The following is a 14323-nucleotide window of genomic DNA, read 5'->3' on the forward strand; positions in this document are numbered from 1 at the left end:
AGTCAATGAGAAGTTATTGAGGGTTACTGTAGAGAAGAATGATTTGATGGGCCCAGATTTAAGCATATTCATCTAATCATAGTATACACAGTGGCCTGAGAGTTGGGGCAAAAGGATGGTGTCAGCAGCAGCCAGGCTGGTGGGAGAAGAAACTCTGACTTCCAGCTGGTTTATCACTCTGCCACTCCAGGAACCTCACAGTCTCTGTGTATCTAGACCTATCTGTCACTAGTTGGGAGATTAGTTAGAGAACAGAGTATGGCATTTCTGAGCCAATTAGACCTGGATTTCGAATTGAGACTCTACCACTTAGTTGCTACATGAATTTGGGCCAGTCATCTAACCTTTCTGTTAAATGCCTCAGTTTCTTCATCTATGAAATGTTCATAATACTGACATGCCACAGAAGTTAGTGAGAAAGGCTAGCACATAGGAGATGAACGTTCAACCAATGTTCCTTTCCTTCTTTACCCCCTCCTCTAATTAGTTGTGTGGCCTGTTACATGTTTTTCTCTGCGGGAAGTTGCCTCATGTACAATGAAAGAAATGTTCTTCTTACTTTACTATGCTGAAAGAAAAGTCCTTGCCAAGCAGTAACACATCTGACCAGTCTTCCTTTCTCCTTTCCCTTACTCTGGTAGGGGAGAAAGTTAATCCATCAGCAAACATTTATTGAGATTCTGTTATGTGTTGGGTACTGCCCTTGGCCTGATAGATAAAGTAGTAAACAAAAATAGAGTCTGCCTTCATGGAACTGATATTCTAGCTGTGGCTCCAGGGGAGTCATACAATAAGCAAATGCATATATAATATGTCAGGTGGTGATAAGTGCTAAGAAGGAAAACATAGCAAAGGAAGGGGACAGAGAGTGATGGGAAATTGGTCAAGGAAAGGTTCTCTGATAAGGTGACATCTAAGAAGAGACCTGGAAGAAGTAAGGGAGAAGCCATGTAGCTATCTGGGAGAATAGCATTCCAGGCAGAGGGAAGGACAAGTAAAAAGACCTGTAAGTGGGAGCATGCTTTGCAAGTTCAAGGAACAAAAAAGAGGTGCCTGGGGCAGAGTGCAAGGACAATAGTAGTAGGAGAGGACCCCGGGAGGTGGCTGTAAATCACATTATGTAGGGCCAAGGCAAGGACTCTGAAGAAGATGGGGGAGCCATTGGACAATTTGGAGCAGAGGATTAATAGGCTCTGACTTCAAATTTTAACAAAAATCCTGTGACTACAGGGTAGAGAATATAGTATGGGGTGGCAAGGACAAAAGCAAAAAACATGGAGACCCAGGAGACAGCTAAAGTAGTAATCCAGTGAGAGATCTTGGATTAGGGTGGTGATGGGGAGATAGTGACAAATGGTCAGGTTCTAGGTATATTTTCTTTTTGTTGTTGTTTAAGTAACCTCTACCTCCACTGTGGGGCTCAACTCACAACCCCAAGATTAAGAGTCACATGCTCTACCAACTGAGCCAGCCAGGTACCCCCTAGGTATATTTTGAAGGCAGAACTAACAGCATTTGTAGACAGATTGGATGTGAGGTGTTCAAAAAATAGAGGATTCAAAGATAACTTCAGTGTTTGTCTTGAAACATGGTAGGTTGGACTTGCCATTTGCTGAGATTTAAAAGACCAAGGGAAAAGCACAATTTGGGGGAGAAAAGTTTTGGGTTTGGTTATGTTGAGTTTGAGATGTCTATTAGACATCCAAGTGGAAATGGAGAGGAGGAAGTTGGATACATGATACATGAATCAAGAGTCCAGGAGAGGGTGATAGGAACATAAGGGTCCTATCTTAACTTTAAGAATGCAAAAAGAAGGGGGCAGGCATTTCGAAAGGGCAAAGAATGTAGATGCATTTTTATGTGTTCTTGAGTACTGTTATATAGTTTTCCTCTCATCTCCATTTGGTGGAAATCTCTTAGATAGCAAGGACTAACATTTACTGTGCTTTTATTATGTGCCAGACACTTTGATATATAGCATCCCATTCAAGCACAGTTATATCACAAAACATATGTTGTCATCTCCATTTTACAGATGAGAAAAGTGGGTATCTGCAAGACAGGCAAAAATTATCTGCCTAATCCACACAGCTGGTAAGTGAATATGCTGAGATTTAAACCAGGAATCAAATCCTAAACTCATGTTCTTCCACAACTACCTATCTGCTTATCACCAAGTGGGTCAGAGAGTCAACTCTGATTTCTTTGTCAATGATTTGTTCTGTATATTAACCAGAGCTAAGAGGTATTTAAAACCAGTCCCTGCAGGGTGCCCGGGTGACTCAGTAAAAGTGGCCAACTTTGGCTCGGGTCATGACCTTTGGTTTGAGTTTGAGCCCCACATCTGGCTCTCTACCATCAGCGTGGAGCCTGCTTTGCATCCTCTGTCCCCCCCTCTCTCTGCCCCTCCCCTGTTACACTTTTTCTCTCTCTCTCAAAAATAAATAAAAAATAAAAAATAAAAAGTAAAACCAGTCCCTGGCCACCTCCTTATCATATTCCACCAGAGGTTGTCAACTTGTTCTGAAAATTTATTATTCAGGTATTGTCAACTAATATTATTAAATTTTTTTAATGTTTATATTTGAGAGAGAGAGAGAGAGACTGAGCACAAGCAGGGGAGGGGCAGAGAGAGAGGGAGACACAGAATCTGAAGCAGGCTCCGGGCTCTGAGCTGACAGCACACAGCCCAACATGGGGCTGGAACCCACAAACTGCGAGGTCATGACCTGAGCTGAACTCATATTATTTTAATATTAGGCCTAAACAACATTAGGAAGGTAAACTTGATGGGACAAAAAGTCAGTGAAGTACTACAAACCAACTATATTTGGATTTATGGGTCATTAACTTTTCTAGATTATTCACAAGTACAATAGCAGTCCAAACAAGAGGATAATTGCACAGTTGTCATTTGGTTTTATTTCCTTAATATCTTTCTATGATGTGGTATACAGCTTTGCACACAGTAGGTGCTTCATAAGTGGTACTGGCAGGCACCCCTTGGCCCACTTCCCTTTTTGGAATTCTAGGCAATGTAGGTTATCATAGGAGACTTCATGCACCATTAATTTGACAAACAATACTGGTGCCTACTATGTGGTAGGTGCCACGCTAGTTACTGGGACTACCAACATGGAAAGGATGTGGTTCTTACCATCAGAGAGCTAATAGTTCAGTGCTGAGAAAGCATGTGAAAAAAAGAAAAATACAATGTGGTAAGTGATATCATTGAGATATGCTCAGGGTACAGTGAAAGCATAATGAAAAATCTATTTGGAATGAGTTGTGGGTCTGTACCAAAGGAAACACATGATTTGATTCTTGAGGAAGTTATCAGCTGCCCAAGGTGGGAGCATTCCAGGCAAATCAGCTTGTGCAGGGGAGCCTGGGTGGCTCAGTCAGTTAAGCATCCAACTTCGGTTCAGGTCATGATTTCACAGTTTGTGGGTTTGAGTCCCACATCAGGCTCTGTGCTGACAGCTCAGAGCCTGGAGCCTGCTTTGGATTCTGTGCCTGCCTCTCTCTCTATGCCCTACCCCCAATCATGCGCTCTCTCTCTCTCTCTCTCTCTCTCTCTCTCTCTCTCTCTCAGAAATAAACATTAAATAACATTTAAAAATAAATCAGTTTGTGCAAAGACACACATGTATGAGAAATGCCAATGAATTTAATTTTGTGGGAATACGGGTTCCTTGTAGGATGATGGGAGATGAGGTTGGAAAGGCAGATTATGGGTCATGATAAGGAGCTGATACTTTGTCTCCTGGAATACATGAGCCCAGACAGGTAAGGTAAATGGGTGACAAGGGCAGTAATGGAGACTAGATGAAGGAGGTAGGGATGACTGTGTGGAACTTGATTGTTCCCACTTGTTTCAAGGGGTTAGGTCTAGCTGACTGTAGTCATATTGGAATGTGGATCCAGTGTTAGCAGGTTTTTTTGGGTTTTTTTAGAGAAAGAAAAGGAGGAAATCTGGATTTTTTTGGTGTGAAATCTCCTGATTTCTAAATGGTGGCAATTAATTTTTTTAATTCAAAGTTTTAGCCAACACTGCACCAAACACAACTCATCTGTTTGCTGGGTGTGGCCAGTAGGTTGTCATTTTGAGACCTGTGCTATAGGGGATGGGGTATTTACAGAAACATAGAAGCTAACTGAGGTAACACTTCAAAACACCTTTAAAAAAATTTTTTTAACGTTTATTTATTTTTGACACAGAGAGAGACAGAGCATGAACGGGGGAGGGTCAGAGAGAGGGAGACACAGAATCTGAAACAGGCTCCAGGCTCTGAGCTGTCAGCACAGAGCCCGACACGGGGCTCGAACTCACGGACCGTGAGATCATGACCTGAGCCGAAGTCGGCCACTTAACTGACTGAGCCACCCAGGTGCCCCAAAACACCTTTTTAAAAAATGTTTATTTATTTATTTTTGAGAGAGCATGAGCCCAGGAGGGGCAATGAGAGAGACAGACAGAGAATCCAAAGCAGGCTCCTCACTGTCAGTGCAGAGCCTGATGTGGGGCTTGAACTCACAAACTGTGAGATCATGACCTGAGCTATGAGATCCTGACCTGAGCCAAAGTCAGATGCTTAACCAGCTGAGCCACTCAGGCACCCCTCAAAACATTTTTACAGAATAACCACGTACATTCTTCACCACATTGCTTTATTTCAACATATCTACTGCATATGAAGACATATGTTCTTACTCTGGGGAACCAAAGTGAGGTTCTAGGTCAGATGTAACTTGCAGGTCTTCTGAGGGTAATGGTGCAACCCAGCGTCTTGGTCAGGCTGTTAAAAGCCTGGTAGAAGAGGGTAAGCTGAGACCAGTAAGGCTCCTGAGCACCACTACCAGGAGATGGCTGCTATTTGTTTCCTTTTCACTTTAAGGAAACAAGGGGCAGCCTTTTTGAACTGTGTATATAACCAAATTAACATAGCCAGTGATAACAGATAAAACGCAATGCTATAGTTGTTAAAGTCCAAACTCCTCTATTTACCATTGGAGAAACTAATATTTCTGGCCAAAAAGCCCAGTGACTTGCTCAGAGTGACCCAGAAATCCAGTGGCAGGGTCAGGTCTACAGACTCTTAGTGTAACATTCTTTCTAATAATCCTAGGCTATGATAATTAAGGTAAATCAGCCCAGTAGTTCCCCTAGCATCTAGAATCCCTAGACAGAACAAGTAGGACTTGAGATTAGCTTAGCTATTAAGTGCCCTTTTTAATTTTCTTCTTATCATCTCATGGTGATATTCTTTGCAAACTTTATACTTCATGAATAAGGGCCAATGAGGGGGCAAATAGATCTTTCTGAAGCACTGAGATCATTCACAAAGTGTCTGGAAGAAAACTTGGCTGTGGCCAATATATTTAAGGTTTATGAACTCTGTGCTTTCTGGACAGACCTTTCCATTATATGTTTTGCTTTTGTTTCATTGTTTCTCTTTTCTTGTCTTCTTTTCTATATCTCCTTATTTTTCTTCTTTCCCATCAGCCAAGATCTGAGGCCTACCCTTGACAAATCAATAAACTGCTAATTGTTCATAACATGGGAATAGGAGTACATAGTGACCAAGAAGCATGCATATTTCCCCTGCTATGGTCATTTAGCTCTCTATAATTTCAGACTAGTAACTCTTGTAGATATTGACTGAACTAATCCTTTCCATCCTTCATTTCAGGGTCTATTGTTCTGACATTTGCCTTTTTTTGGGGGGGGTTGCTCTGAACCCTTTTCTTATTGGTTCAGCTGTTGAAGATGCTGCAGTTGCAGCCATGTACATCTGGAACATTTGGCTGACTTGTTGAACTTCCCCCAGGGACTACTCCAGGGAAAGGAGGGGAGGAATGGAGAGGCCAGAACAGTTGCCTGCAAATAGAGATGCCAATATTGCCTGGTCATTCTGTGGACCGCCGTTGTAAAAATCCACCTCATCTGGCCCTCAATTTCCCCATTTGCTCATTGAAGGCACATATTCTCCACTCAAAAGTCCTGTTGCTGAGGCAGAAGAGAAACTCCACTGGCTGTGGATTATCTCATGCAGTACTTTCTACATTGTAAAGGGACCAATACATATTTGTTGAATTAATTAATGTGTCAAGAAATCCTAGGGGACTGTTTGAACCTGCGTGGGACAAAGTCATTTCAGTTCCACCTGGCATAGGTAGACTTCTTGGACACTTAGAAAGAGGCCCCAGGCTCACTCTAGGAGTGGGGCTGCCTTAGTCCCACCCCAACCTCATTCCTTTTGGCTCCCAGGCTCCTGGGTCTCCTTTTCTTTTGGCGCGCCACTGGATTGCAAACACAGCAGGCATGGTTTCATTCCAAACCCAGAACTGTTTTAATTAGTTTAACGTCTGTTAAACGCTTTGAAGATTGAAAGCAACAGATAAGTGCTGGATGATGTTATTAACAACTGCAGTTAATTGCAAACATTTCTATTAATTCTAGTTTCTGCCTCCTTTCTTTGCTGTACTTTCTTTCCAAGGTGCCCCAATTCTTCTCAGCCTCCCCCTCTTTCCTTTCTCCTGCCCACCCTCCCCCCACCCATACAGGCGCTGTAGGGTTAAATTGGGGCGGAGTCCAGGGATGAACGACAGCGTTGGTCACCAACTGAAACAGGCGCAAGCGGGAAGAGCTGGGTGGGGCCGTTCGGCTGAGGCGAACCCACACGCCCCCAGGCCCCGCCCCGTGGCTGGAGGCCCGGGGTGGAATGGCAGGGGGCGGGGCGCCAAGGCTTGGTGGGTCGGTGGTTGGGCGTCTGGGCAGCCGCTTGGGAGATGGGGCGGGGTTGGCCTCGGCCTCCTCCCTCATTCTCCCCGCGGGCAGAGCCGCCCCTCTCCCGCCCCTCCTCCTCCCTTTCCCACCCCTCGGAGTGGAGCTGCACATGCGGCAGCTCCCAGCTCGGTCCCGCCCAGCATCCGTTGCACTGGAACGGGTCCCTACAGCCTCCAGCCGATGGCAGGGCGGTAGCCGCCTGTCAGGGGTCCTGAACGGCTGAGGAAGACGCGGCGGCTCCCGGGCCTCAGAGAGTGGGTGTCTCCGGAGGCCATGGGCTACCCCGAGGTAGAGCGCAGGGAACCTCTGCCCATGGCAGCGCCGCGGGAACGTGGAAGCCAGGGCTGCGGCTGTCGCGGGGCCCCTGCCCGGGCGGGCGAAGGGAACAGCTGCCGGCTCTTCCTGGGTTTCTTTGGCCTCTCGCTGGCCCTCCACCTGCTGACGTTGTGCTGCTACCTGGAGTTGCGCTCCGAGTTGCGGCGGGAACGGGGAGCCGAGTCCCGCCTTGGCTCCGGCACCCCTGGCACCTCTGGCACCCTGAGCAGCCCCAGTGGCCTCGACCCTGATGGTCCCATCACCCGCCACTTCGGGCAGCCACCACCGCAGCAGCAGCCTCTGGAACCGGGCGAAACCACACTCCCCCCACACTCCCAGGACGGGCACCAGGTGAGTCACCTAGTAGGGGCGGCGGCGGCGGAGGCCCCCTCCCCTTGTGCTCAGGGCGGGGGCCCTCCTCCACCGGGCCCTGAGGAGGACTCTGCCACCTCCAGCCAAGTTGTAGGGCCGCACCGGGGAGGGGGCAGGCGAGCAGGGGAGAGGTCGCCCCGGGGTAGGTTGTCCTGGGTCCGGGTCTAGCTCACCCAGACCCTTAGGACCCCTGGACTTGGGAGCCCTGGCTGGCGCCCGCCGCCCCCAGCCATGGGCTGCCGCGGGAAAAGTTGGCTGCTCTCCCGGCCGCGGAGGTGCGGGCGCTGCCCCTCTGGCGGACTAACGGCCCCTCTGCTCCTGGTGAGATTTTCTGCCCGCGGTGCTTGTTTTTTCGTGTCCAGAGCTGATGCCAGCACGAGCAGGCTCTCCTTTGGAGTTGGAGCTGTAAACAGCTGTAATAACTGCTCCATAGTTGAAATAACTTTTAATCGCATTTTCAGCGCGGGTCCTTGTGCGCTGACCAGAACTTGGGCTTGTTCACACTTACCTGCAATTTGAGACTGATTGTCCTCAGTGTTCTAGTGAGGATCAGCGCCCCTGTGGAATTCTGGTAGAACTATGCCATCTTGCTAGACAACTTCTGAACAGCAATTTAAAAAATCTATGGAAATAAAACTCACCCTTTGCATGCCGGTTCTGACTCTTTTGGGGGGGTTAGGTAGGGTGAGTGTGAAGGCTGTTAACCACTGCTAGTTTGAGAACAGGAGTCTATTGATTGGAATAATTACTCAGGAGTAATCTTCCAAGACCAGTTATTGTTTTGTTTGTTTTGCAATCTTTATGGTGTTTGCGCCCTTGTTAGCTAACTATTAGCTTTGGTGTTTGTCTTCTACATTTTCAGCTCTTTATTCAAGTAAATTTAGTACATTTAAAATAAGTTTTCTCCTCACTGCCATATTTTGTCATGTGAAATTTAAAAGAAGCAAGGATCCAAGAATCCTTTTGAGGTGGTTAGAGAATAACAGTGAATTTATTTTGGGAAAGAGGGCAAGTTGTGCAAATGAGTTTCTTGAAGTGAGGGACCCAGGGTTTCTATATTTACTACCACATCATTGTCATACTCTGTAAACATTATTTGTGCTATTATTTGTGGTATTTTGACCATGCATCCAAAGCTGGCATCACATTCATGATAAAAGTGTAATGTTAGGATGGGCCATACATTCTACATTGTGTATTATAAAGTTACCCTGAACTTAAAAATGTCTTGCTAGCACACTCCAACTTATATAACAGTTTATCAAAGAAGAGAATCAGTAGACATGCTTCTCATACTTGAAACTTTAAACAGTGTAGCTAAATGATAATTAACTAGGATTCTGGCTTCCTTTATCCATCCCCTGCCCCCACAGCGCCCAGTGGCAATACTTAGCAGCTGAACATTGATATTTTGTGAAAAGATAAAGGAATTGAACTTCCTTTCCTTAGTCAAATGGTAGCCAAAGCCTTTTGGTATTTAGGATGGACAGACCTATGTTTATATATTGAGGATTAGCAGGACAGCTGTGCTCTAGGGCTTCTGAGATAGTGTGGGACTCTTACAGGTCTATAATGGCATTTAGTCGCCTTGTCCTTCACATGGCACTTCAAATAGTTCTGTTTAGGTTTAAATACAGATCCCTATTTTCTGTCCTTTATTTCTGTTTTAATCTTTTTGAGCAGTAGCAACAAGCATACTGGCTCTTTACATTTGCTGGCATCAATTGGTGTCAGAGATTTTTAGAATTGTGAGGGGCTATATAAGTCCATTTTGTTTGATCCCCTTGAATAGCACATAGGCCCTGCGGGGGGTGGGGGGCAGTGATTTGTCCAAGGTCATACAACTCTGGTCACTGGTAAAAGGGAGGTTGGTTTCTTGACTCCCAGTACAGTGCCTGTTCCCCTGTAGCATATAATTCCTGGAGCCTTTTTGAGGAAAGCGGGGTGGAGCTCCATAGTACCATTCTTGCCATGTAGAGAGCTCAGATTTATATCATTTTCTTTTACTCCACCTATATTTTGGTCAGACTAAATTTAACATGTATTCCTTACTCTTCTTAAACTTTACTTTCAGGAGAATTGAAGTATAATTTAAAGAAATTTTAGCCCAGATTCAAATTATGTTTCTTTTGAGGACGTTAGTTTTAGTATACCCACCTCTCCCCCCCAAAAAAAGGCAAAAAGTTGATTGGCTATTAGAGTTACACTGATACTGCTACATCTTGGGTAAAATTGCTAGTACCCTGGTGCACCCTCTGCTGGCTTTGCAGGGACATTTAATTGCAATATCTGCTGACAGTCAAGATTCTAAGTTGTGCTGACATTCTGATTCATAAACAAGGAAGTAAACAGCCTTGTGGGATTTGGCCACGTAGGTCATATTTTTATATTTTAGTTTTTCAGCACAAACAGCTGCTCTTACAGAAACTCTTACATGGAGAGGAAGAAAGATAAAAATATACACCCTTTAATGGGCAGAACGTTCAGGTTCCTCGCCAGCTTATTTGCAAGGAGTAAAGACAAACTGATGAGAATAAATTACAGAAAGACCAAGTGGGCAAAACAGAGGCACTTCATTGTATAAGGTCATGCACACCTATTCATCTTTATGAGATGATAGGCTCAGTTATGATTCAAGAAAGGGATCTAGAGATCACTGAGGAGGTTTGCTTGTATCCCTCAATTTAAAAACTTTTAAAACAAGAGGGGCACCTGGGTGGCTCAGTCGGTTAAGCCTCTGACTCTTGATTTTGGCTCAGGTCATGATCTCACGGGTTCGTGGGATAGAGCTCAGCATTGGGCTCTGTGCTGACAGTGCAGAGCCTACTTGGGATTCTCTTTGTCTTTCCCTCTGCTCCTCTCCCCTGCTCATTCTCTCTTAAAAATAAATAAATAAACATTTAAAAAAAAACTTTTAAAACAAGATACAGAAGGAAATTAGGGCAGTTGGGATACATAACAGAGAGATCAGCAAAGTTCTCCAACGGAATTGTTAGAAAAGCCTCCCCAGTGGAGACGTTGCTAATGATAAAAAGTGAGAGGGTCGCTTCAGACCTTTTAGAATCATAACTCTCTCCTTTAGCTGGAGTAGTCAAGGAATACCTGTAGATTTATCTGGCTACTCACAGGAGATGATATGAAGATCTAGGTACACCTCATTTTCTGAGTTAGTACACAATATGATTGTTAGAGTAAAATAAAAATAAAAATCATTATTGATCATTTTGTGAAGAAGTTGCCCCAGTTGTGATTGTGGTCCCCAAAGCAAGTAACATGGTGGGCAGCATCAGTAAGGGTGTTGAAAATAATGACAAAACAAAACCATTATCTTTTCTATGTAAAAGAACAAAAAGTGGATTTGCATCCATAATCATATAGGAAATTCTGACGGTCACTTCTCAAGAAAAACTTAACAGCTGATAAAAGTCTCCAGAAACCCAATCTCATGGTCCATGAGTTCGAGTCCCATGTCAGGCTCTGTGCTGACATCTCAGAGCCTGGAGCCTGCTTTGGATTCTGTGTCTCCCTCCCTCTCTGCCCCTCCCCTGCTCACCCTCTGTCTCTCTTTGTCTCTCTCTCTCAAAAAATAAACATTAAAAAAATTTTAAATTATAGCCATTCTGGCAGATGGGTTTGTAATACTATCTCATTGTAATTTTAATTGACATTTCTCAGAAGACTAATGAAGTTGTACACTTTTTCAAAGGTTTATTATCTATTTGGATAACTTCTGTGAAGTGTCTCTACAAGTATTTTGTGCATTTTTAAAAATCAGGTTGTTTGTCCTTTTCCTATAGATTTGTAGGAATTCTTTATATACTCTGGCTATGGACCGTTTTTGCACTTTTTATATTGCAAACCCTTCCCAAATCTCTTCAGTATTCTTTGAGGAACAGACGTTTTAAATTTTCATGTGTCTAGTTTTTCAGTATTTTCTTTTATGACTAATGTTTTTTGTGTTTCATTTAAATAGTATTTTCCTACCTTGAGATCATGTATTTTTTTCACGTTATCTTCTAGGAGCTTTATGTATTTTGCCATTCACATTTAGATCTACAGTCCATCTGGAATTGATTTATGTGTATGATGAGATATAGGGGCCAAGCTTTATCTTTTCAACTGACCCAGGCCATTTATTTATAAGGAATGTCTTTTTCTTTGCTTCTTTACAGTATCACCTTTGTCGTAAATTGTCTGCATATGTGTGAGATTGTTTCTGAACTGTTCTGTTAGTCTATTTGTCATTGTAACAATACTATAGTCTTAATTACTGGACTTCATAATAAGCTCTTGATATCTGGTAAAGCAAGTCCTTCCACCTTGTTCCTCTTCTTTAAAAATATCTTGGATGTTCTTGGCCCTTGGCATTTCTCTATATATTTTAGAACCAGCTCATCATATTCCACAAAAAGAGAATAATTTTAAAGGGGATGATGTCAGCAAGATGGTAGATTAGGAGATTAGGACACCCTCTTGCCAGAGTGTCTGCCACCAGCTCAATACCATATGATAAGGAAGAAACCCCCTAGCTTCAGCATCTCCCAGTGGAGGGAAGAGGTTGGTTCACTTGTCCAGCACTCTGCCAATCTTGAAACTCTGAGGGGCATGCCTCAGAGAAAACAGACAGTGTCATGGGCTAGTAGATATCATGGATCATCCCTCCTGCTGAGCACAGAGCAAGAAGACAAAAAATCCCAGCTCTCAATATTTCCCTGGGGAAGAAAGTTTATTTTTGCATCTGGTGCTCCAACTTCTCCAGGGTTTCCCAAAGAACTAGCATCTGACTTGTCAGTCTAGGAACTCAGGGTTCTGGCACAGTCTAGTCTCCTGGAGGAGAACAGAAATGATGGCTAGGACTGATAGATACCATAGATCCTCCCACCCCACTCAGCACAGAGTGGGTAGATGAAACATGTCAACTTTCACCTTACTCCTGGAGGTGGAAGAGTTGATATGGGATTCAGTGCCAGAACTTCTCCAGGGCTGCCCAAAGATCTGGCTTTGTCTAGCTATCTGAGGGAGAATGGAGATGGCACTTTGGAGCGGCAAATGCATTCTGTACAGAGTAAATAGACAAAGACACAGCTGCTTGCTTCTCTTTAAGGAGGGAAAGAATTGATAGAAGCCCCCAGAATCTCTGATTGGGCTGCTTGGTGAAGGTCTTCTGTACAAGACCAGTCCATGGAGATTGGGAGAGATGATTGCTTTCTGTAATATTTTGACACCAACACAGAGAGTCAATGAAAATGAAAAATTGGCAAAGATGTTCCACACAAAGAAATATATGTTCAGATACTGACCCTAATGAAACAGTTATGAGATTTACTTGACAAAGAATTCAAAATAACTCTTATAAAGATGTTCACTGAGATCAAGAGAACAGTGCATAAAATGAAAATTCTAACAAAGAGATAGAAAATATTAAAAAGAACAAAACAAAAATCATGGAGCTAAAGAACCAAATAATTAAACTGAAAAATTCATGAGCAGGATTCAGAGCAGATTAGATAAAGCAGAATAAAGGATCAGTGAAGTAAGATTGGTCTTTGGAAATAATTCAGTCCGTGGAACAAAAAGAAAAAAAAAGAAAAGAAAAATAGTGAAAAAGCATATGGGACTTAAGTGATACCACCAAGTAGACCATTATTGGCATTAGGGGAGTCCCAAAAGGCATAGAGAGAGAGAGAGAAAAGACCAAAAGCTTATTCAAAGGAATAATGGCTGAAAACTTTCCAAATGTGGAGAAGGAAATGGATGACCAAATTCAAGAAGCCCAAAGAATACTAAGTAAACAAACCCAGAAAATCCACACCAAGACACATTATAGTCAAATTGTCAAAAGTCAAAAACAAAGAATTTTGAAAGCCTCAAAAGAAAACCAACTTACCATGTACAAGGGAACTCCCCTTAAGAACATCAGCAAACTTTTCAGCAGAAATTTTGCAGACCACAAGGGAGTGGGATAATATATTCAAAGTGCTGAAGAGCAAAAAACTGCCAACTAAGAATACAATACCTGTCAAAACTTTTCTTAAAAAATAAGAACAGATACATTCTTAGACAAACAAAAGCTGAGGAAATTCATCAGCACTAGACCTGACAACATGAAACGCTACAGGGAGTTATATTAACTTGAAATGAAAGGACACCAAAGAGCTATGTGATAGAAAGTATGAAACTTATTGGTGAAAGTAAATATATAGACCCATACAGAATACTGTATTACTGAATGGAAGAGGATAAATCACTTTTATTTCTAGTATAAAAGTTAAATGGTAGAAGTATTGAAAATAACTCTATGTTAAAAGATACACAATATGAATAGATGTAGAATGTGACAAAAATAATAAATTATGTATGTGAAATAAGTTAGAGTGTAGAGTTTTTATATGCAATTGAACTTAAGTTATCAGGCTAAAATAGACTTAATATTTTATGTAAGCCCCAAGGTAACCATGAAAAAATACCTATAGAAGTTACACACACACAAAAGAAATAAATCAAAGCATATCAATACAAAAAACAATAAAATACAAAGGAAGAGAGCAAAAGGGGAAATAAGAGAATCTCAAGACTAACAAATAACAACTAACAAAATAGCAATGGTAAATCCTTCACTATCAAAAATTACTTCAAATGTAAATAGGCAAAAATCTCTTCCAATCAAAGTCATATAGTGGCTGAATGGATAAAAGCAAGACACAATCATGCTTTCCACCAGAAACTCTCTTTAGGTTCAAGGACACAGATATAGACTAAACATAAAATAATAGAAAAATCATATGGTATTTGTCTTTCTCTGACTTATTTCACTTAGTGTGATACTCTTTAGCTCCATCCTTGTCA

The 14323-nt window shown here is 42.7% G+C and overlaps 1 protein-coding gene across 7 annotated transcripts in view; it reads left to right on the plus strand.

The window, feature by feature from the left end:
• Positions 1–6868: 6868 nt before the first annotated feature.
• EDA (ectodysplasin A) overlaps positions 6869–14323 on the plus strand; it is a 443987-nt gene continuing 436532 nt past the window's right edge. For all 7 annotated transcript variants that reach the window (XM_011291781.3, XM_011291782.3, XM_011291785.3 and 4 more), the window contains exon 1: positions 6869–7456. In XM_011291781.3, the coding sequence (XP_011290083.1) occupies positions 7064–7456 (393 nt within the window). In that variant the 5' untranslated portion in view covers positions 6869–7063. The remainder of the gene's footprint in view (positions 7457–14323) is intronic.

Source organism: Felis catus, chromosome X (assembly GCF_018350175.1).
Source record: "Felis catus isolate Fca126 chromosome X, F.catus_Fca126_mat1.0, whole genome shotgun sequence".
Taxonomy (NCBI): Eukaryota; Metazoa; Chordata; class Mammalia; order Carnivora; family Felidae; genus Felis; species Felis catus.